Source organism: Asterias rubens, chromosome 19 (assembly GCF_902459465.1).
Source record: "Asterias rubens chromosome 19, eAstRub1.3, whole genome shotgun sequence".
NCBI classification, from domain to species: domain Eukaryota; kingdom Metazoa; phylum Echinodermata; class Asteroidea; order Forcipulatida; family Asteriidae; genus Asterias; species Asterias rubens.
The window spans coordinates 5,179,566-5,204,715 of record NC_047080.1 but is presented as its reverse complement, the minus strand read 5'-3'; the positions used below and the strand labels follow the sequence as shown (position 1 = coordinate 5,204,715).

At 39.2% G+C, this 25,150-nt stretch overlaps 1 protein-coding gene across 3 annotated transcripts in view; it reads left to right on the top strand.

Annotated features, from left to right (window-relative positions):
- Positions 1–25,150, top strand: part of LOC117303191 (hemicentin-1-like) — a 95,437-nt gene that overhangs the window by 24,182 nt on the left and 46,105 nt on the right. For all 3 annotated transcript variants that reach the window (XM_033787324.1, XM_033787325.1, XM_033787323.1), the window contains exons 2-20: positions 625–854; positions 2,811–2,933; positions 5,371–5,542; positions 7,524–7,751; positions 8,892–9,149; positions 11,242–11,386; positions 11,928–12,049; positions 13,405–13,683; positions 14,421–14,690; positions 15,334–15,606; positions 16,847–17,029; positions 17,462–17,557; positions 19,046–19,315; positions 20,453–20,725; positions 21,033–21,311; positions 21,941–22,116; positions 22,755–22,851; positions 23,190–23,474; positions 24,600–24,875. In XM_033787324.1, coding sequence (XP_033643215.1) covers positions 625–854; positions 2,811–2,933; positions 5,371–5,542; positions 7,524–7,751; positions 8,892–9,149; positions 11,242–11,386; positions 11,928–12,049; positions 13,405–13,683; positions 14,421–14,690; positions 15,334–15,606; positions 16,847–17,029; positions 17,462–17,557; positions 19,046–19,315; positions 20,453–20,725; positions 21,033–21,311; positions 21,941–22,116; positions 22,755–22,851; positions 23,190–23,474; positions 24,600–24,875 — 4,035 coding nt within the window. The remainder of the gene's footprint in view (positions 1–624; positions 855–2,810; positions 2,934–5,370; positions 5,543–7,523; positions 7,752–8,891; positions 9,150–11,241; positions 11,387–11,927; positions 12,050–13,404; positions 13,684–14,420; positions 14,691–15,333; positions 15,607–16,846; positions 17,030–17,461; positions 17,558–19,045; positions 19,316–20,452; positions 20,726–21,032; positions 21,312–21,940; positions 22,117–22,754; positions 22,852–23,189; positions 23,475–24,599; positions 24,876–25,150) is intronic.

The window sequence follows — 25,150 nt, the reverse complement described above, 5'->3', positions numbered from 1 at the left end:
TGCAAAATTTGTTTTATTTGTGGGCTGAACCAGGAAAAATGTACTCAAGCAAGTCTTGAACTTGCGACCTCCAGGTTGACATTCCGGTGTCCCATGGAATTCGGTTTGCCGATAATTTGGTCCCCAAATGGGAAAATTCACATGGGCTGAGGAGGATGATTCTAAGGAGGGCGCTATCAGAGGAAGTTTGTACACAGTTTACCATATGGGGGACCGAATCTCTGGAGGACAAAATTTCCTGCCACGCCTGGGTTCTACCAACTCAGCTATCTATCCCTATCAGCGCGTTGCCACTGGATCCACAATTGCGAGATTGGGATCCCGCAACAAGATTAGTTGCAGGCGTGAAATCGCAGTCACGTTCCCACTTGAGTTTGATCGGGCATTGATCCCCCTTTTTCGGACTGGAAGTGGGTTCAAAAGAACATTGTTTCGCTAGCAAATTGCGTGGTCTGATCGCCCTTTGCGTTCCCACTAGACCTTTGGTCGCCCATTAATCCACAAGGGTCTTGATCGCCCTTTTCTCGAATTGGGAGATCAATGCGGGGTCCAGTGGGAACGGTGTCTATGTTGCCAAATTGATTTTGTTACGATCATTACTGATTTTATCTCTCTTTCTTACAGACATTGGTCCAGCTACCATCACAACAGATCCAGACAAGTTTGTTAAAAGACTTCAAGACATCTATGTCAGCGGAGGTGGAGATTGTCCCGAAGCCAGTATAGGAGCAATCTTACAAGCTCTTAATATTAGTTTACCAGGATCTTTCATCTATGTCTTTACTGATGCTAGATCCAAGGATTATCATCTCGTCAATCAAGTCTTGAAGTTGATACAAGAGAAGGAGAGTCAGGTACGGTCAATGACCTTTGACATTAAACAGGAAACTATCGGTGACCTTTGACATTGAAGAGGAAACTAATCTGGGTCATCCTTATAGAATTGACACGATTTGTTTTAGGCAGTACCATAAAATATTCAATACACAACTCATTGTCTTTGAATATAGGCCAGATAAGGGGCTTCCTTGTCTGTGTTGTAATATTCATTATTTGTAAATCAGAAAGCAATCAACTCTAAAAAAATAACATTTACCGCCCCCATCAAATCAGGATTTTCCTATATTATTGATCAACTAAGTCTGTCTGTTACACAGTAAATGCTGTCAAGAGCTACTATTATTCAAAATGTCAACTTTTTTAACCAGCTCATAACAAACTAATGTCTCGGTTGTGCTCATTACATCCCTTTCCTTTGAATATAAACTAAGCAGACATTGGGAATACATCAATAGTCACAACTATTCTATATCTACATGTAGCTACATATATGTTTTGTATTTAAAATGGCTATATGAGGAAAATTTCATTGATTGGTCGACTTGTTTCCATCACGCTTTGTCTATGTGTCACTTGGCAAACCGTCACATATGTAAGCCATACAACGTCATGATCCGAGAGTGTGGCACGCACAGGAAGTTAGAAACTGGACAATAGGAAACAGTCTCCTTCTGAACTCGGCAGACATTTCTAACTCTACATCGGAAATTTGTCTTTTCAAGAAGATTTCACGGTTTAGATTTGGGCCTTTTTTCTTGCGGTCGAAATTGACATTGCTCAACTTACATATCTTTGGTTATCAGTTCAATCATGTAAAGCGCTCTGTTCTCCATAGAGCGCTATATAAATGCTTCTTCTTCTTCTTCTTCTTCTTCTTATTATTATTACTAAATGTGATTTGTTATTGCCTAGTTGCTTGTTGGTTTCAGCTCTTGTACTTCATAGAAATAAATTACTTGTTAAAATTCATAAAAAGGAAACTGTTTAAAAGCTGGTAAAATGCCTTTAAACAAAATTCTACAGAAGTCATTAAAATATTGTATTGATGTTTTTGTTTGTTTTCCCCTTCCTTCACCACCTGTTGCCCCTTTCTTCCTTATACTTCTCACCTATTCTTACACCTTTTCTCCTCTCTTGCCCCTTTGCCTTCTATCCTCTTCCTTCTCAACCCCTTTCGCGTCCATTGCCTTTTTTATTCTACCCTTCTTACCCATTCTAACCCCCTCCCTTCTCACCCACTCTTGCACCCTTTTCCTTTTCCTGAATTCCTCTGCACCAACCCCACCCCCTCTCTCCTCTCTTGCCCCCTTTTCCTTCTCACCTACTTCATCCTCACCACTCTCAACCTCTTCCTCTTCCTGTACCCCCTTTTATTCTACCCCTTCTTACCCACTCTCACCCCATTCCTTCTCATCCACTCTTGCACCATTTTCCCTCTTACCAATTCCACAAACTTTCATCCCTCGCTTATTTCTCACCCCTTCTCTCATCTCTTGCCCCCTTTTCTTTCTACCCCCTTCCCTCTCACCCACTCTCACCCTTCTCTACTATATTGCCGCTTTCACTTCCTTCTCCTTATCACAAACTCTAACTCTCACCCCCTTCTCTCTTCCCTTGCCCCCTTTTCCGTCAACCCACTTCACCTTCTCACCCACTTCCTCCTCACCACTCTCAACCTCTTCCTGTACCCCCTTCCCCATTTTCTTCTACCCCTTCTTGCTCACTCTCACCCGAACCCTTCTCATCAACTCTTGCACCATTTCCCCTCTTACATATTCTTTTTCACAAACTCTAACCCCTCGCGTATTTCTTGCCCCTTTTCATTCTCACACCTTCTCTTATCTCTTGCCCACTTTTCCGTCGACCCTCTTCCCCGTCGACTCTCTTCCCCTTCGACCCTCTTTCCCTTCTACCCCCTTCTTTCTCACCCCCGTTCTCCTCTCTTCTTCCCGTCTACCCTGTCCCTACAGGTGGTATTTGTCATGACAGGTGATTGTGGGAACCACTCCCACCCTGGCTTCAAGGCGTATGAACAGATCGCTGCTACTAGCTCAGGACAGGTTTTCCTTCTCAACAAATCAGACGTAGATGAGGTACTTACAAACAAATAAAATCATACATTATTTTGGACAAAGGCCTTTATCATGGTGCACCCATCTTTGATTTCCTCCAATTCAAATCAATATAATCAAACTGAGGCAGGAAGGAAAAATAGTCTGGTTCCTTTTTGTACAATGAACATAAGCATCCATTACTGTTATTGGATCATGATCAAGATGGTGACAGTATGATAATGGTTTATTGTGCTCCTCACTTTGAGGGTTGTCCACTCAAATATCACTGAGAGTAAATGTTCAAATATTTCTTGAAATTTACTTCTTGTGAGGTTAATAGTTATCAAGGATTAGGATTCGCTCGGCCCCAGCGGCCAGTCTATCCAGGACCGCTGGGATGGGCTAATCAGCTTGCACAGATTCTTGTCCAGGAAGTACGCCATGCGTGCAGTGTGAGTGTGATGCATGCTGGGACTGCGCATTATCCAACTAATGACAGTGCATGATGCATTTGCCCATCCCAGCGCCTTTGGTTAAAGCAATGCGCTGGGGACGAGCGAAGGATTAGGGAACTATCAGGGGATACTAGGTGGCAGCAAACATACCTAGGTAATCCATTGTCCTTACAAATTTGCCATGCTCAGAACTACATGAACAATGGAAAGTTCCCTGTTAAATCTGCTGCCGCCCAGGGTTCCAAAGTATTTCAATTGCTTCAGAAGACTTTAAACTTAAAGGAACACGTTGCCTTGGATTGGTCTACGAGTTGGTCCATGAAAAGCGTTTGTAACCGTTTTTTTTAAATAAAATGCATATGGTTGGAAAGATGTTTTAAAAGTGGAATACAATGATCCACACAAATTTGCCTTGAAATTGCGTGGTTTTCCTTATACTGTGCGAACTAACACGGTCAGCCATTTATGGGAGTCAAAAAATTTGACTCCCATTAATGGCCGACGAGGTAAAAGGAAAACAGTGCAATTTCGAGGCATGTTTGTGTGGATCATTGTATTCTACTTTTACATCAACTTTCTACCCATATGCATTTTATAACAAACGGTTACAAACGCTTTTCAAAGACCAACTCGACTGATCCAAGGCAACGTGTTCCTTTTAAATGACTTCACTAAACAACTGCCTACAATTAACTAATCAATGACTTATACAATGAAATTGAAGCCCCTTTTTGATTTATAGATATATAGACTACTTTGCAAAATTGCCAACAACTTTGTTCACGTATGTTAGCTGTAAAATGAGGTGAGCGCTGGTGTAGATTCTAGACCAGCATGCATCGCAATTTACTGCCAACTCGCGCGTAAAAACGATTTACGAGAAGTCCATGAACCTTTTCCTCAACTCTAGGTTTCACCTTGGCATCAAGATGAGACCTAGTTATATCTGAAATCTCAAATCCAATATCCGCTTTATCGCCCAGATAACTGGACAGAATTGGCTCATTTCCTTTGTTGCTATACCCCTCAGGAAAATACTGGTAAACAATTGTTAAGTAGACTGTGTTAGGCTGACATCTGACTTCCTGTGTTATACGGTGGGTTGATACACATTTGTATTAACTGCATTGTCAAGAGGTTAACTTAAAAAAGTGTCTGATATCCGCTAAACTGACCATTAAGCCGTAGTAGGTGTGTCAGTTTATTCGTAGGTTTGTCCGATTTGTGAAGAAATGATTGGCGTACCCCCCCTTTTAAAAGAGAAAACACTTTGTGTAAAAAGGTTTGCTTTCAATTCAAAGGATCGTTATAAAATTTATGTAAAAGATCTTTTTCTTGACATATTAAATGACGTTCAATTTATTGCTGTTATTTTTTTGTTTGTAAAGCGCATTGATATTTCTTTCAGTTCTGAACTGCGTTATGTATAAGAATTAGCAATTATCATTATATTATTATTAATTTAAAGTTTGATTTTTGATTTTTTAGGAACACTATTGCCATGAATTTGATGTAAACTTCAATAAAACTCCCCTTTTATCAATTTCATAACATTTTCCAAGTTGGCATAGTGACTTTATCTTACAAAACAGTAAAACAATTTGAATGCGTTACTAATCAATTGAATATTTTATTTAAATAATGAAGTTTCTAGATTACCAACAACAATCAATTGAATATTTATTTAAATAATGAAGTTTCTAGGTTACCAACAACATCCTTTTGGATTTCTTTAATGCCTTTTTCTCCATGCCTTTTGCTTAGTGGTGTATTGCAAAACATCCTTATTGACTTTTGGGCAATCTCAGTGGTCTATTTGATAAGACACAGCTCTAGAATTGCAAGGGTCGTGGGCTCAAATCCCATCCAAGTAATATGCCTGTGATTTTTTTTCACAGAACTCGGAAAAGTGCCGAGTAAACAGTGCTAACACACATCGGTGAATGGGTAAATCCAAAATTAATATTCTTTATCCCGATGCAAATTAAACATCTATTTAACTGTGACTTTCTTGTCGACAGGTTCTCAGGTTTGTCGAGATTTCTTTGCAATCTCGTAAAGTCAACCTGATCAGTACCAATCATCGCAGCTCAGCAAATACAACATTCACGTTACCAATCGACTCCAATCTAACTCAATTCACGCTTTCAGTAAGCGGCTTAAATCCTTACATAGAACTCAGAGACCCATCAGGTAAGACCAAAATCCTCTTCTATAATCTTCATTCATCTTTATTTATACAAATCAGTGTGTCTTTTGGTGGTCCCTCTGCTGTCACGTCCAAGTTGATTCTTAAAGGCTGTGGACACTATTGGTAATTACTCAAAAAAATTATTAGCATAAAACCTTACTTGGTAATGAGTAATGGGGAGAGGTTGATAGTATAAAACATTGTGAGAAGTGGCTCCCTCTGAAGTCACGTAGTTTTTGAGAAATTTTTGAAGTAATTTTCCACGAATTTGATTTCAAGACCTCAAGTTTAGAACTTGAGGTCTCGAAATCAAGCATCTGAAAGCACACAACTCCATGTAACAAGGGTGTTTTTTTCTGTCATTTCTATCTCGCAACTTCGATGACCAATTGAGCTCAAATTTTCACAGGTTTGTTATCTTATGCATATGTTGAGATACACCAAGTGAGAAGACTTGTCTTTGACAATTACCAATAGTGTCCAATGTATTTAAGCGTTGATGTGAACCCTGGCTATACGGCAGTTACAGGTTGAACTGACTGTCACACTTGAATGAAGTTAGTGACAAAAAAGGACTGCCAACATAGGGCTAGATAGCTCAGTCAGTAGAATGCTGAAACATTAATCCAGATGTTGAGGGTTCAAGTCTCGCCCTAGAAATTTTCTTCTTTGATCAAGCAAACATCATGTTGAAATTAACCCAGTCAGTTTCCCTTGTAGTGTATTACTCAAAGTGAGTCTTGTATAAAATAGTCTGCCCCCTTAACAACAATTGGCCAACTCTGCCAGTTAGTAGTAACCTTCCATAAGGAACAAGATCTCATATTTCTGCCATTTAAATCAATGTAACCCATTGTTAGACAAAAAAGGACAGGAAAATATGGTATTTAAATTAGGAGTGACAGAGAAGGTACACGTTTGGTAATTACTCAAAACAAAAATTAACTGAAAAACTGACTTGGTAACAAGCATTGGAGAGCTGTTGATGGTATAAAACATTGTGGGAAACGACTCCCTCTGAAGTAACAGAGTTTTTGAGAAAGAGGTTATTTCTCCATTAAATAATAAAAGACTTCTAGCAAGAAGTCTTGTATTCCTATCTGAAAGCACAAAAATTCGTCCAACAAGGGTGTTTTTTCTTTCATCATTTTCTCGCAACTTCGGTGATCAATTGAGCCCAAATTTTCACAGGCTTGTTATTTTATGCTTATGATGGGATACACCAATTGAGAACACTGGTTTTTGACAATTACCAAACGTGTTCAGTGCATTTAAGATATGAACTGAGTTATTGGCTGGGGAAGACTTTGCTGAAAGATTGATTTTTAACTAAGGTTTATGAACGAAAGCTGAAAATATTGAATGGCCTGAGGTTTCAACCCTAGCAGAGTCTTTCTCTCTTTTACTCTTGAGAAAGACTCTGCTAGGGTTAAACATCAAGCCATTAAATATTTTGTTGCATTTATATCATAGGTCCTTTCTGTTGCTTAAAGACACTGCACACTACTGGTAATTGTCAAAGACCAGTATTCTCACTTGGTGTGTCTCAACATGTGCACAAAATAACAAACCTGTGAAAATTTGAGCTCAATCGGTCGTCGAAGTTTCGAGATAATAATGAAAGAAAAAATACCCTTGTCACACGAGGTTGTGTGCTTTCAGATGCTTGATTTTGAGACCTCAAATTCTAAAACTGAGGTCTCGAAATCAAATTCGTGGAAAATTACTTCTTTCTCCAAAACTACATTACTTCAGAGGGAGTCATTTCTCACAATGTTTATACTATCAACCTCTCCCCATTACTCGTAACCAAGAAAGGTTTTATGCTAATAATTATTGAGTAATTACCAATAGTGTCCACTGCCTTTAAAAGCAATTTACAACAGCTAATTCTATGTTCTCATTGAAACATAAGCTCTATCATTCTTTGTTTTGGCATTTTAAGACAGTCTTTCAAGAGAGTTCTTTATCTTTATCTGACAGGGAGATTGGTTAAAGTTGGTGATCCTGGCGTAGAGAAACAACTGGACTTAGATAACGTTTATATAATAAGTGTTAATGAACCGGTGGACGGGTTATGGTACCTGAAAGCCGGTAGTAGTAACGTCCATACGGTGCGGGTTACCGGTTTGAGTCAGATGGACTTCAGTTATGGCTTCTCAAGGGAACCAACTCAGAATATTAATATGACATCACATCGAGCCATCTTAGGTAAGGAGAACTGAAGATTAGTTCTAGAACTGAATATTGGTTCTAGAACTGAAGATGGTTCTAGAACTGATGATTGGTTCTAGAACTGAAGATTGGTTTAACTTTGGGTTAACATCTCTAATGAATTGTGGTTCTGAAAAGAACAAACTTCAATCCATCAATTCAAATCTCACTGCATTTTGTAATTTTTATACATGTTATATAATAAAAGTGTTAATGCAACTTCCACTTTTTAGCAATTCTTTATATCTGCTTCAAAAATCCCCTGCTTTAAAGGTCAGGAATAGTTTGACAAATGTCTTCAAGAAAAATATTGATTCAAGCAGTCATGTGATAAACAAGTCTACCTGAGTGTGGATGTTTTTTTTCCCTTAAACATTTCCTGTTTTTGTAACATTCCAGTAGTTCCGCTGATGTTATCGTACCAATTAGGGTCTGTCTTGTTTGAACAGTGTCTGTGTGTCTACTTTGCTGCATGAATGTTTTTTTTACAAGTGAAGCGTCATTCTTTGACCTAGCTTTGTGAACTCATCTTGGCAAAATCCTTGAAGATGAAGTAAAGTAATAAAAAACAGTCACATTCCCAGCTTTTGAAGAATGCATTTTGCATCCATGCAGATTTTCATCCAATGAAGTTGGATAAAAGAATCTTTTCATTAAATGTTGATCAATTTCACAACAAATAGCAGATTTGATCTTTCAGCACACCATGCAATTGTTCTCTTTTCAAGATTTGGTCGGTCCAAAAATACCTGGTAGAGTTTCCTCAAAGTTTGAGAATCTGTTGATGTTGAACAGAGCACTCTAGTAGAAATGTTTAGAACAAACCAACTGGCTCTTCTATAGTAGTAAACCTGCTGGTACAACCATGTAGAACTCTTTTAGGAGGCAGTTGGCTCTTATAAGAGCAAAGCTGGTTGTGTATAATCTGCTCATCTTTAGGAGAATAACGCTTTTTTTATTGCCTAGAAGATAATTTGATGGTGTTCCTTTAATGATGTAGCAGAAGCAGTTGAGGCATTATTTATAACTGTAGGAAAATTTTAAAGACGGAAGTTAATGGTAGAGTTTTCTCCATCTTAGGTCTTACATGTATCTACAATATCTTGATACAAAGTCTTATATTTTTGTCCATCTTAGGTCTTGTCTACAACATCTTGATCGAGGGAAAGAACTTTGATTATCCGGGCGTGATGCGTCGTCTAGATTTCCTCGATCTTGAGGGTAATGTGATTAGTATGTACAGACTGGAGCAAGAAGATCCTAATAGGTTCGTCTACACCGTCTCAGACATTGTCCCACCTATAGGATCTTATTACATAAGAGTAAGCGGTGTGGATAAATACGGCTATGAGTTCCAGCGTATTACACCTACAACAATTGAGGCTTTAACACCAGGTAAGGTAGTGCCATTAGGAGCTCGTTTCAGGCAAATCTTTTTATTTTATTTTGTCATTGTGTATTTTGGAAATAACAAATTTGTCATTTCAGAGAAGCTTTTTGAATAGTTAAAGGCAGTGGACACTATTGGTAATAACTCAAAATAATTATAAGCTTAAAACCTTATTTGAAGACGAGTAATGAAGAGAGGTTGATAGTATAAAACATTGTGAGAAACGGCTCCCTCTGAAGTGACAAAGTTTTCGAGAACAAAGTAATTTTCCACGAATTTGATTGTGAGACCTCAGATTTAGAATTTGAGGTCTCGAAATCAAGCATCTGAAAACACACAACTTTGTGTGACAAGGTGTTTTTTTCTTTCATTATTATCTCGCAACTTCGACAACCAATTGAGCTAAAATTTTCATAGGTTTATTGTTTTATGCATATGTTGAGATATACCATATGAGAAGACTGATCTTTGACAATTACCAATATAGTGTCTTTAAGCCTTGTTCATACTTCCTGCGAATGCAAATGCAATACAAATGTTGACGTCACAAATTCGCAGCGAATAATTTGCAGCAGTTGAACTGTGCTCAACTTTAGCAAATATTCGCAGCAAACAGAGTTGTAATGTCAAATTCACGTGAAATTCGCTACGCATTTGCAGGAAGTATGAACCGGGCTTTACTCTATGTCTGCAACTGGCATAGAGGGCGTGCTCAGCAGACACAGATGACAGCTTGTTTTATTTCTACATGGGTTGAACCATAGAGTAAGGGTTGAACCAAAAACAGAAAGCAGACAATAACTGCTGCCCCCTAGAGTTTGTCGCTCAATCATCCAGAAACTAACTCCAACTCTTTGGCTGACTGTCATAACACGCACAACAAAGTACCGTCAAGTTTATGCTTTTGGTTGTAAAGTTTCAGGGTCAGAATCTCTTGTGTATAGGAGGACGAACCTGTCAAATCAGGAAACCCAACAGATTGGATGCAGCATTGGGAATAGAACCAGTTCCTCTTCTAATTGGTTTCTAGTATCTCCTGGGTCCACAAGTATTTATCAATCCCTAAAGCAATGTGGGATGTAGACAATTGGAAAAGGAATCTCGGTAATTCCCAATAGTTAAGGAATAATGAACGAGCATTTTATAGTCTGGAATTCGTCTATCAATCAATCAATGAATAGCAGAAAGCTTCCTTTTAATACTGGGTGATGAGATATAGCATCTCCATTCTATTTGGATTATAAGAAATGAGGGAAGCGAAGTTGGCTTGGAGATAGACGCCAAGCTGGCCGTTTCATCACTTGCTGAGGTCAGTGATCTAGCATTTAAGAAATGTGAAGGGTGGGGAAGGTTGCCGGTTAGATTCCCTTAAGAGGTGCCTGCCAAGATTTGAAGTTCAGTGTCAGTTGTACATCTGTTGGGCAAAAGAAACTTTTTGTTTTTGTTATTGTTACAACAGTTTTATCATTTAAGAAGGAAATGAGATCAAAGTTTTACAAATTATGCATCACTTTTGCCTCCTCTTATTTGATGATTAAATTTTTTCTTTAATAGTTCAAATTTGGTTTAAAGACACTGGACACTATTGGTAATTGTCTCACTTGGTGTATCTCAACATACATGTATGCTTATTATAACAAACCTGTGAAAATTTGAGCTCGGTTGGTCGTCAAAGTTGCTAGATAACTATGAAAGGAAAAACACCCTTTTTCACACAAAGTTGTGTGCTTTCAGATGCTTGATTTCGAGACCTTAAAATCTAATTCTGAGGTCTCGAAATCAAATTAGTTGAAAATTACTTCTTTTTTGAAAACTATACATCACTCTAGAGGGAGCTGTTTTTCACAATGTTTTATACTATCAACCTCTCCCCATTACTCGTTACCAAGTAGGGTTTTATGCCAATAATTATTTTGAGTAATTACCAATAGTGTCCACCGCCTTTAAGTGAGTAACTGACAAGAATAACAGTTTTCATATTGTTAATTTTACTCTTTAATCTTCAGGTTAAAGTCCTTTTTAATTGTTAAGATGATTCATTTCCTTTCTTCAAGGTAACAAAGATCTTCATGTCTGTATTTATTCTGATTTGTTTAGATCCTCCCAAGGTAACCATGGTACCGTGGACGCCTGGTTACTATGGCGATACATCAGTCATCACTTGTAAAGTCGACAGTATGATACCATTTTCTGTCTTCTGGACCAGAGATGGGAGAGTCATTGGTGAGACTCACCAGTTTAGGTGAGTAGCGTCATGAAGCGGAAATGCAAAATTAGAGTTTGGGCAACAGGGCACAACTTCAAACAGTGCCAAAGATGGTCCTTGTGAAGATAATAAAAGTGAACATTAATGCGTCATGTCTGTCATAAATGGCACTCCTGGTGCTAAATTGTCAAATGTGGTGTAGATTTTTAAAGAATTATTTGATGAGATGAATGAAGCAACCATAATACACCACCTTGAAAGGGATACAAAGTGAGGTGGCGCATGTTGCGGTCAGACCATGCTAGAAACACAGGCAAGCCCCTTCTCTTTACAATGAATGCACTGGGTTATTTAACGTGCATTACACAACACACGCAACCTTTGGCTTTACGCACCATCCTAAGGACAAAGCAACTATGGCTAAGTGGCTTGCAAAAGGACATATTAACCGTTTCTGCTGTGACATGAAGGTAAACTCTGACCCTGACGACACCAGAATCTGAATCTAGAGCAGTCAGCTTGGCCAAGACAATTTTCACTCTCCAATCAAAGTATTCACCGACTTTTTATCTTTTAGTGATTCTGCTGATGCTACATTTGAAATTCACGACTCTGTAACGGCAAATGAAGGATTTTACGGATGTAATGCGACTAACTCAGAAGGATCCAGGAGAGCTGAGACATACCTTGATATTACAGGTAGGTGCTGAGATTGTCTTCATGTTCATTCCTAAACAACTTACAAAGTGGTAGTCCACTAAGATTACAGAGCTCTGAGGATAGAGAACTTTGGTTGAAATGTGAAATGTATACTGAATGCCATGCAGTAAGCAACTCCTTATATGCATCAATAGATCAGTGCAGACAATGACCATGATATTGCTATCAATGATATAACAAAACATTTGCTTGCTGAAATGGCGCCCATTTGTATTTCATGTTCCATTAATAGATACATGTAGAGCTCCAGCGCCCCATCTTGCGCCTTCAGTGCTCTGTAATGTTTAGTGATACCATTTAGAAAACTTAGAATGGGGGGCTGGTTGTTAGTTAGGAGGGGCCGGAAGGTAGGGCCCGGAGGGTAGGTGATGGATTGTAGAGGATGGTTCAGAGGATTTAGTGTGGTGTACAGAGGTAACTCTGTTGAAGAAGAACTCTACCTTACTGTTTAACTGGGGATATCAGACTGATTTTCAAGTCAGTCCCATGAAGATTTGTAAACTAAATCACTTGACATTGAACTGGGGATTTCATACCCATGTCTACCCCTATCCAGGACAACCCAAGCTACTTAGCATCATCTTGTAACCTAAGTTGTAACCAGACAAGACAAAGCTGCCATAACCTAGACAGCATGCACCTGTTAGCCTTCTCACTCGGGTTCATCTTGACAAATTGCCATGGGCCAATAATCATTGCCCTGTTTCCTCCAATCAGGCCTAGTTGGATAAACGGACCAGAGTAATGGGTCAGAGAGTCTGCTCAAACTCTCTGGGGTGTCTGCATCATTTGTCATCTTGTTCTCTTTGCTCCAAGGGTCGTCAATAAGAAACTTGTCTTATCAGTCAGACCATGGAGCTAGTATCATACTGCAAGCACTTCAAGTTGCTATTAAGCACAACAGTTTCACTAACCAGAAGCTATAAACAGAAATTTAGAGTGTATGCCACATACCTTTTAACTTATAACAAACATTGGCAAAGTAATACGTTCTTGTCAGCAGATGTTTATACCATGGAGCTAGTATCATACTGCAAGCACTTCAAGTATCTATTCAGCACAACAGTTTTGCTTAGCAGAAGCTATAAGCAGAAAGTAAAAGTGTATTCTCTGACATATGCCACACTTCTTTTAATGTAAATAATTTGCAAAAAAACCACACTTTTCTTGTCGAAAGATTTTTTTAAATGTTACCCTGGTTATCAAATTTGGAATTTCTGAAGCTGGTTTTATTTTAAGTTGAAGACCCAAGGAAGGGAATTGTTTTTTATAATTTTTAATGAAACAGACGGAATTGCAATTATTTACACTATACCTTGATTATTTACTTGCAGAGGCCCCGCCCATTCTTGGCAAGCCGAAGAACGTGACAGTGGTACCCGGTACCAACGCCATTCTATCCTGTACAGTCATCTTCAGTGCTGTAGAATACAACATGACATGGGACCGGCCAAACTCCTTCGTATCCCTTGCGATCCATAACCGTGTTTCTCAACTTCAGAATGGTTCACTTCTGATTAAAAACATCAATCTTGCCGACTCTGGACTCTATAGATGTATCGCAGCCAATGAAGGAGGGCCGTCTCATGAAAACGTTTTCTTGTTTGTACAAGGTAAGGGCAACTTAACGTTCCTAGATTTCCATGGTAACTTGAATATTACAACTAAGTGAGGTTTGCTGAGACACCATGTAATCAATTTCATATGAGATGTAGCGGTTCCGAGAAGAACGAGTCATTTAACAACTCATTTAACTCAAGAACACATCAACTCAAATGGTGGTTAAAGGCAGTGGACACTATTGGTAATTACTAAAAATAATTATGAGCATAAAACCTTAATTGGTAACGAGTAATGGGGAGCTGTTGGTAGTATAAAATATTGTGAGAAACAGCTCCCTCTGAAGTAAAGTAGTTTTCGAGAAAGAAGTAATTTTCCACGAATTTGATTTCGAGACCTCAGATTTAGAATTTGAGGTCTCGAAATCAAGCATCTGAAAGCACACAACTTCGTGTGACAAGGGTGTTTTTTTCTTTCGTTATTATCTCGCAACTTCGACAACCAATTGAGCTCAAATTTTCACAGGTTTGTTGTTTTATGCATATGTTTAGATACACCAAGTGAGAAGACTGGTCTTTGACAATTACCAATAGTGTCAAGTATCTTTAAACCATTCTTTTTTCTCAGAACTACCACAACTTGTACCATTTATTACATGGTGCCTCGACAAACCTCACCTGATGGTATCTTCACCATGCAAATTTCAAATCCTATTTTTCAACAAATGTTTGCTTCACCTTCCTGTTGGAATGGCTCTTTCACTTTACATTTCTAAAAATCTTTTTTTCAGAGAAACCTGTTGCCAGAATCAGCGGTGGTAACGTGACATTCACCAGTGGTGATAACTTCACAATGACCTGCACGGCTAGCGGGTTTCCCATCCCAAGAATCAACTGGCTGAAAGATGGACTTGAGCTACCGACCATACCTGGTTTGATCATCGGCCCTGAGGGACAGCTCAACTTCATCAATGCCAGCCCCGATGTCCAGGGAAACTACTCCTGTATTGTCTCAAATAGCGCTGGCATCTCAGGGATGCTGTCCACTGTGTCCTACATAGGTAAGATGAATTCAAACGTTCTCTTCAGTAGGAGGAGGCGGATGGGTTGGTGAGGTGGGATCTTTCCTCACATAGCACCTCTGGGACCCTGGTTTGAATCCCGCTGGGGGCAGTTCATGGATTGGGTTTTCAGTCCCTACCTGATGGCTTGGGCATTCCCTGGAATAATTATCTTGGGTTTTTCTTCCACATCTAAACCTGAAACTTCCATCCATGTCTTCTTTCCATGAAGTTCTTGGCCAGTATAGTGATAACGTTTGTTTATCTGAGAGTTGAGGATTGAGGTCACTTGTTGGTAAGGGCTATTTTCAAATGAACTGAGGCGAGGGAAGCATAAATATTTGCTTCAAAAGGAGAGTTTTATATGCAAGGTGGCAACAAAACTATATGGTAGTTTGCGGTTTGCGCACCTTTCAGATAATAATGGGTTTAGTGAGCAGAGCCTGCTGTCATGGGCAAAGTATGCACAAAGACCATTTTTCAACTAGTGGCCTATATTAACTGGTACTCGTGTTAAAAAAATATGTTGAGCAAATTTTAGCCTCTAGTCGAGAATTTGTCCTTAGCCCTCCAAGATCAGTTAAGGGCAGGATCCTGACGATGGTAAAACTAACCTAAACCTTCCTATCTTTCAATCTAACAGAGAAGCCAGTCATCGCCATGACCACTCATATGAAGCTTGCCGCACCCGGTGCCGCCTCGACGTTCCTTCACTGTCCATCAACTGGTATCCCGCCTCCCAAGACCACATGGTACAAAGATGGCCATGATCTCAGTGCCATGAATTTCATCACGATCCACGCCAACGGATCGCTGGAGATTTCCTCGGTGCAGGCAATTGATCGAGGGGATTATATCTGTGTGGTGACTAACGATGCAGGGAGTGATTCAGATACAGTGAATCTAGAAGTTGGAGGTATAGCATGTGACTGATTTGTTTAGATCTAGGGCCGTGAATCCGTGGCCAGGTGGCCGGGAAACCCATTGTGTGTTAAGCCCAGTGTTTTGTGCTTAGTGAAACCAGGCAAAGCTCTTACTTCCATACATCTGTATTACGTAAACTCTTTAAATAATAATAACTCCTGAATGATGCTTTAGGGAGTGGTTGATATTAGTGCAACTCACTCACATTGTAGATGAACACATAACAACTTGGCCTTAGGTGCAGTCCTAATAGAAACAGTTCGGCAAGCGTGGAACGATTGCCCGAAACTGTTATTTGTTTCGGCTTCAACCGTTTTGGAATCTGAAAGCAACCATTTCACACCTTGTTTCATCACCCATCTTAAGAAGCATTCTCAGACAAAAGAACTGAAACTTTACTTTGGTTTGAGCTATCAAGGGAGTGTCAGCTGGTCTTGAGATCAATGCTCAGCTGTCGCTAATTTGTTTCGTTACTAATAATCCTCCAGGGCCTTACACAAATGATCCTTACCATTTGGCAAATGCTGTGGAACCGTTTCTACCTCGAACCGTTAGGCAAACCATCTGAAGGTTGCCAAATTGTTTCTGTTTTGATCGCGCGCCTTAACTCTCCTGCAGCCGATTTCATGAAATGCTAGGATTAATCCTACATGTAACTCGAGTTAGGACGAGTAACTTGCCTTACTTAGGATGGGTTCAATGCGTCCTACGTATTTGGATACGGAACTGAACCCGTCCTAAGTCCTAACATGAATCCTAAGTTAGGAAGAGTTTGGTGAAATCAACGGCTGTCCTTCATTTATTATTTTTTTTTTGGGGTCATACATAGTTCCTTAAAGCCAGTGGACACTATCGGTAAACAGTATTATCCAAGGCCCACACTTCGTGTATCACAACTTATATATAAAATAGCAAACCTGTGAAAATTTAGGCTCAATCGGTCATCGGAGTCGGGAGAAAATAACAGGAAAACCCATCCTTGTTTCCCCACGTTTCGCCGTGTCATGACATGTGTTTAAAATAAATTTGTAATTCTCGCTATCGAGAATTGATATTGTTTTAATGTTTTCTCAAAAAGTAAAGCATTTCATGGAATAATATTTCAAGAGAAGTCTTTTACCATTACCTTCTGTAAACCCTGTAAGTTATTTGTAAATCTGTGAACTTTTTTTCTGTTCAGAAAGTGTATTATGGCTTTAAGTGTAACCATAATCATGGTATTGTTTTCACAGCTCGTCCGACTATCTTGACCATCCCAGTGGACATTGGCGTACAATACGGCCACAACGTGACCATGACATGTCTAGCTCGAGGCACACCACAACCAGAGATTACCTGGAGACATATTGGAGGTGACTCTATCGCCAGTAACCCCAGGATCTCTACTAACTACGACGGAAACCTTCTCATCAGAGGTAGATAAAAAGTTTTAAAAGTTTCGGTTGATAAATGAAAATGTTTATTACTGTTTACAATTATGAACATTTTATTTCACAGATGTTGACAACATAGGGAGACCGCCAACTATGGGGTTAGATATCTTAGATGGTAGAGCGCCCGCATGTTAATTGGAAGGTTGCATGTTCAAGTCGCACTCAGTAAATTTGTCTTTGTTCAACCCAAACTTATTTTAAAATTTACCTTGTCAGTTTCCTTTGTGGTTTATTACATGATTAGTTTATCACAAAATACGTTCTTCATGGCACATGATTTATCAGGATTTTTTCCTGAATTTAGGTTTTTGTTTTCATCACCCTAGAGACTTTATATGTTCTTGGAAGATGTAAAACAGTCATCAAATGGAGAAAGAAATGAAAAGATTGTGTATTTTTTCTTTGTTGTTGTAGATATCGTGATTGATGATGCAGGAACCTACGTTTGCGTTGCTGTAAACAAACACGGTAGGGATGAAGTATCCGCTCAGATTCGTATTACTGGACTCGGTAAGTTGAAGAACTCCCAAATACACAGATTTTTTTTCCAGATAACTTCTCATCGACATCGTCGTCTGTCATGGGATTGTTTGATTTTGCAATGTCATGTCAAAACGATTACTTTTTCAAGAGGAGACTTAACGGGTCTATATAACTTTTGTAGGACAAAAAACACAATGTACACAGATTTACACTAAACTTACACAGTTTGAAGATAATGGTAGTAGAAAGCTTCCCTGAAAACATTAGGTGCTGAGGTGCTGTAGTTTTTGGGAAATGAGTAAAACAATGTCATGAAAATATTTTTCGTCTCATGAGACGAAAATTATTTTAATCATTTACAAACGTATTTTCATTACATTTTTTGACTCATTTCTCAAAAACTACAGCACCTCAGTAAGTAATATTTGAAGGGAAGCTTTCCACTATCATCATCTCCAAACCTATGTCCTATCGAAATGATCAGCAATTTGCACGTCATCTTGGTTTTGGGAAAATAGCTTGTTTTTTGAAGTCATTTTGAAATTAAGTTATAGCCTCCCTTGAAAGTGTCTCGAGGGCGCATGGCATTTTCTTTAGGGGGTGTGAAAAATTTGAGGAGGTAGGACATGACCCAAACAATATAAGAAACATTGACAGTGTAATAAAAGTAACTGATTAATGGTGATATTGTTCTTTGTTGATATAGCTTTGTGTGGTCCAGTGGAATGATTAGGGTTTGTTACTCTCTTAGTGGTAATGTAAGATCCTGGTCCCAAATGTTGATCATCAAATCTGAAATGTGTTCTTGACAAAAAAGCTTTTAAAGTAACCATAAATTCACAAGACATTGTTTCATTTCTTTGTTTCTTGTATTTACCTTTTCTTTTTGTTTAGGATAATCAAGTACTTTGTTGATTTTGAGCCACTATGGTATAAAAAAAACATAGATGACGAGTTCTCTTTGAAATTTATTTTGGAATTGAGACTTGTTTTGTGACAAACTGCAGGTACATCTTCGTTTTGCAGAAAGGGTCAAAATACTCAAATTATAATAATAAAAAGCATTTATATAGCGCCAAAATTCGCCTAAAAAGATGCTCATGGCGCTTCACAGATAGAAAAGAAGTAGCCAATAAACAATTTGTGTAGACAAGTAGTTGGCAGACATCTGTCGCGGATGACAATGTCAAGTTTAGATGCATCTATCAATGACATCTCCCTCTCCTCATCTTGTTGTCAGTTTGTTGATGATCATGTTTCATCCCGTCATACAGCATAAAACTCCAGTTGGAGCGGTGGCTAGCCAACTGAGACCATGACCTGGTGGGGATGTCAAAAAAATACACGTTAAAAAAAAAACATTTTCATTTTTAAACTTTCTTAAAACGAAGTAAAACTTTGAAATTGCATTGATAAGTTGCATGTTATAGGGGTTGTGATATATTTGATGATATAAATATTTAATATTTAGTATTTCAAATATTTCAACTATCTCCTCCAATTTCATCCCCTCAGTCCGTCCAGATATAGCAGATAGTCCAGATGTCTCCGCCAATATAGGCACTACAGTCTTGCTACCCTGTAACGCCATCATCGGTAACCCAGCTCCTAAGATCTACTGGTATAAAGATGGTCAACCCATCCGGCAAGGCAGTCACTTCCGAGTCCTAGACGGCGGCACTTTGAGGATCGTCCCTCTGCTGCTCGATGATGCTGGAACCTACCGATGTGTAGCTAGTAATGTGGCTGGGAATGACACGCTTTATACTAGAGTCACAGTTGATGGTAAGGTATTTATCTTATCGACAAACTACTCTGAAATCAGGTCACCCTAACATCCATGAGCTTTTTTTGAGATATGGCGGACACAATGCTACGACACTTTAAAGTTTGGATAAATTTGTCTGTACACACCCAAACCATCACCCACATCCTATAGTGTCCACCATACCTAAAAAAAGGCTAAATGAACTCCAAAAGAGGCCAACATTTTGGCATATCCAAAGTCCAAATACAGCTTGCCGTCAAGTAACAAGAAGGGCCATGTCACATGAGGCAATTTACAGGCAAGCAGTTCCAGGCAATCTTCCAGAAGAGAATCCATGAACCAGTTCCAGGCAATCTTCCAGAAGAGAATCCATTAACCAGTTCCAGGCAATCTTCCAGAAGAGAATCCATTCACATTTGAATTATCACATACTTTTGGGGGGATCATGAAACATTGTTTGAGAAATAAGTCATGTGCTACCTAAGAGGTCCTGTGGCAAGCGATGTAGTTGGCCGCCTCCAAGTTGCTTGTAAATGTTGCCTCGCATGACAAAGGCCCTTAAACTCAAGAAGTCAAATTGGAACTTGAAGTTGTACTGATAAACACCCTATAAAATGGAATTCTTATCCATAAAGGGTAATAAATCGAGTCTAATAACTATTCATAGATCAAATCTAGACCTGTGAAATCTATCAATTCCTCCCCCGCACCTCTGCCTCCAAAACAGTCTTGTAAGGTTTGTAGAAGCTGTCAAAAGAGTTTAAGGACTTGTTCATAGTCAACCATGAGAACTGTTTAAAAGTTACATAGTTGTTTAATTGGGGGTGTTGGGTGTTTGTTTGTTTGTTTGTTTGTTTGTTTTTTTGTCTGTTTTGTTCAGGTTGCAGAATGGAAAGAGATCCTGTAGACAGATCAAAGGAATTGACCAACTTCAATTTGGAAAAAAATAAAATAAAAAATTCTTTGACAGCATATTCTACCAAATATCTTGAGATTTTCTTTATGTTTTTATTTGTCTATTTATGGGGTTTAGTATGAACGCCAAGTCAGTTTCTGTTGTAATTTCTATTGTTTACTTGCATATTAATAGCAATAAACCAAAACTAATCTACTCTAATCTAATCTAATCTGATCTAATCTTGTTCTTAATCCAGTGCCACCCGTTATCGATGAAACCAACTCCAGTTACTCTGTCATCTACCGTGACTCCGTGTCTCTCTACTGTCCGGCTACCGGTCATCCTCGTCCGACGATCAACTGGTTCAAGAACGGTTCCCCGATCTCCCTCAATGAGCTGAACCAATACGTGACAGACCAAGGAACACTGGTCATCCGATTCGCTACAGAGGATGATGCCGGAACGTATACATGTATGGTGTCTAACAAAGCAGGCACTGATGAAATTGAGATATCTCTTTATGTCCTTGGTAAGTCGACACTTTAAAGGTAAGGGATGTTGGTTGTTAAAGGGAGACGTTGCCTTGGATCGGTCAAGTTAGTCTGTGGAAAGCGTTTGAAACTGTTTGTTATGAATTCATGTGGTGAGAAAGATGCTTTGAAGGTAGATTATAATGATCCACACAAATAAGCCTCAAAATTGCATGGTTTTTCTTTTACTTTGTGAACTAACACGGTCGGCCATTTTATGGAGTCAAAGCCTTGACTCCACAAAATGGCGTGCCATGTTTGAATTAGTTCAGGACGTAACTAAATAGTAACTTCACTTGTTTTTAGCTCCACCTACGATTGACGACAGACTTATCACCCCTACCCTAAACATCACCCTCGGTGGTTCCATCACCATGGACTGTGACGCCCAAGGTCTACCTCCACCTACAATCCACTGGGTTAAAGATGGTCAACAGTTACGTAACAACGGTCCTAACTATGTGGTCAGCTCATCAGGAACACTGACCGTACAGCGAGTCAGTCTGGAGGATGAGGGACGTTATGTTTGTATCGCCTCTAATATCGCTGGAAATACAACCAAGACAATCTACCTAAGTGTACAAGGTAAATGCATACCCAGCATCCCAACACCAAAGTATTAATAGTGGCTTCTCATATAGTAATTTTAGTCATTTAGTAATTTCTGAAAGGTATGTGGGGCTACATTTGAAGTACTGTATGAGACCTACTCCTTTTACATAGCACCATATGGAATGGTTTACAACGTGCTGTGGCACAGCCAATCAAATCAAGAACATGTTATTACAATCAAGTCTGCTTTATACATGTACCTGAAGAGTTAATATTTTATAGACGCATGATACAAACTCCTTTGTGTGTGAAAGATGTCTCCAGCCAGGTATTTGTGTAGAAACTTAAACATTTGTTATCTGTCGCATTCAATAAGGAATTCCTTTTTCTCCCTCTTCCCATCTTTGATGTTGTGTGTTTGTGTTCCCGACTTCCTGTGGTTAACCAACCTCTTCTTTTCACTTATTTCTGTTACACTAGCATCCTTGTCAGCCATGTGTTGTGTTGTCGATAGCCTTCGAGAAAGACTCTGCTACGATGGAAATGTGACCCCATTAACAATTATTTGCATTTACACCATGGGTCTGTTTGGTTAGTAAGAACAATCTGCAACATCTAATTCTCTTCTGCAAGTTTTAAAAATTGACTTGTTTCTTTTTTAGTGCGCCCCAGCATTGAGCCGAGCAGTCCCATTGATCTAACGGTATTAACGGGTGGTTCCATTGAGTTGCCTTGTGAAGCGTTCGGTGTACCACAACCTGAGGTGGCCTGGCAGAAGGATGGAGTGCAGCTTCGACAAACCTCTCAACTAATGTTTTTGGACTCTGGATCTCTTCAGGTTAGTATCCAAACATTTGAAAATGCCTGATGGCACCATTCCCAATGACTTGAGAATAGCGTCAAAAAACATAAATCATGAATCTGGGTATGTTTTTTTGTGACTTGATTTGTTGAAGTTTTATTGAAGGTTTTAACCCTCCAGACTATTTAAAACTAGTCTGATTCCATTTTGGTGTTGTTGAAATCAGTATTCATGATTGCTGTGTAACGCCAAGGGAACAAGACTTAGAAAATGGTAGCGAGATCTGGTGCATCAATGGGTCCGTTCGATTAGCTTCACCGGGTCGACCCTGCGCTGCTCATCCGGGTGAGCCCCTGACAAGAGCTAATCGAACGATCACACTCGCACTCATGTGGTGACATCATGCACCTCGGGCCAGACCCAAGTGACCCGTTCCACAAGCAAGGCACTTGGGGGTGACCCAGGTGAGCCCCTGGTATGGCGCCAAAGCTATTTGAACGTACCGGGGGCAGACCGGGGTTGACCCAGGGAAGCTAATCGAAAGTACCCTATGTATGACTGTTTTTCTTCTCTTTCCTAATGAAGTTGTGAGGCAGTCAAGAGAACTACAGAGTCTTCATTTGAGTTGTGTAGTATTGATTAATCTTGAGATGATTTATGTTTTCTGATTGTAGGTGAACAGCGCCGATCAGCTGGATACAGGAACTTACATCTGTGTAGCTAGAAATGATGCCGGTTCAGCCTCTAAGATTATCCGACTCATTGTGTATTGTAAGTTTCATTTCAAAATATATTAAATGACTTTGGGTTCAACCCAACATCATTTAAAAATGTACCCAGTCAGTTTCCCTTGTGGTTTATTATTTAAAAATATATTGGTACATGTTTGAATTTCTCTGGAAAATCATTGAAACAAGTTTGACTAGGAAGACCAAAACAATTTTGATAACAAATTATATTTAGATGAATAACTCCACGATCGATTGAAATATGTTAGGAACTTTCTGAAAAGATAGGGATTCTGATCTCAAGTTCAACATCACTGTTAATATATTTTCTTTGAGAGAACAATAATTTAAGTCACAATTTTGTTTATTCCTTCCATTCAGTGGTTCCGAACGTAACCGATTTCCAAGGCCAGTACACAGTCAACCTGACTCAAAGCGTGACCCTTCGTTGCCCCGCTACCGGCTACCCACCACCAACAGTCAACTGGACCAAAGATGGGATGTCCATCTCAGAAACTGACTTGGATTTATCTAAGTATGACATCGATGAGACGGCTGGCACCTTGAAGATCTTTGATACTCGATACATCGACTCTGGAACCTATGAGTGTACTGTCAGTAACTTGGCTGGAGTCCAAGTCAAACAAATTGTTCTGACCGTCAATGGTAAGTTCTAAGATACAAGTTACGTTAGATGGGGCTTTTGTTGAAGTATTATTAGATTAAACTTTTTAACTCAGTATTATCTCATCCGGGTTTGTAGGTTTGACAAACTCTGACATAAATTTGTACATAGACCTTATGCACATGACGTCATTTCAGTAGGGCGCCCTCAGCTAGAGGTCAAAAGGAGGTTGTTCATTGGCCAATACTGGTACAAATCTGTGCGTTTCGATTGTTTCGTCACTGTTTTTCCACTAAGATGGCCGCTGGATGACGTCAATGCATAAGCTATATTTCCACAGGCATCCTTGTTCAACTTCTACAGAGATGTCAACTCTTCCTGAATTTTAAAACTTCTCTGAAATAAACCCTCAAATCTCCCTCAATTTCAAAATCTCCTTGATTATGGAAACTTTTTCCATATTATGTTGAATGTAATTCTAAATAATTCCTCTTTAATTGACGAAATCTCCCTGATTGCAAGTTTAAATAGTTTAGGGTTGAACAAAGTCAAATTACTAGAGCGGGACTTGAAGCTACAACTTCCAGATTAATGTTTGGGCTAGATGGCTCAGTTGGTGGACCATCGACACGTTAATCCTGAGGTTACACGTTAAATTACGCTCTAGTAATTTTGTCTTTGTTTAAAGACAATGGACACTATTGGTAATTGTCAAAGACTAGTCTTCTCACTTGGTGTATCTCATCATATGCATAAAACAACAAACCTGTGAAAATTTGAGCTCAATCAGTCGTCAAAGTTGCGAGACATTAATGAAAGAAAAAACACCCTCGTCGCACCATGGTCACACGAAGTTGTGTGCTTTCAGATGCTTGATTTCGAGACCTTAAATTCTAAACCTGAGGTCTTGAAATCCAAATTAGTGGACAATTTCTTTTTTTCCGAAAACTACATCACTTCAGAGAGAGCTGTTTCTCACAATGTTTTATACTATCAACCTCTCCCCATTACTCGTAATCAAGAAAGGTTTTAAGGAAAAATTTATGTTGAGTAACTACCAAATGTGTCCACTGCCTTTAACCCTCAAATATTACAATAAATGTTGTAAGACTATTTTTCAGACAATCAGAAATGATTTTAATGGTTTAAGTTTTGTTTCCAATTAGTTCCACCGTCCTTGGATGGTGATGGTGAGGTTCGTGTCCTCCAAGTCACCCAAGACCAGTCCATTTCCCTCGCCTGCGAGGTATCAAGCTACCCACCACCAGAGTACACCTGGCGTAAGAATGACCAATCCCTCCCCTCTGACCTCCGATCTTTGACCCGAGCTGATGGAACCCTTGACCTCTTCTCCTTGAGACTGCTGGACAGTGGAACATATACCTGCATTGCTAGTAATGTTGCCGGCAGTACCAATGTTGTCTACAGGTTGCAAGTCATAAGTGAGGAAGTGTTTTGATGTCATATCTTTTCTGGACAAATTTCAGCCACATTTCTTTTTCTTTTACACTAATTTATAAAAGATTCACACTTGAGATTTTTAAACATGCTTTAATCATTCTTTAAAAAGAATTGTGATTTTTCTTGAGTGAAATATTCATTGGTGTCTAGAGGTTGCAAGTCATAAGTGTGGAAGTTTTTTCAATTTCATATTGTTCAACCTGGAAAATTAATTATCTTTCTTCAAAATTTCAGCCACATTTCGTTTTTTGGTACA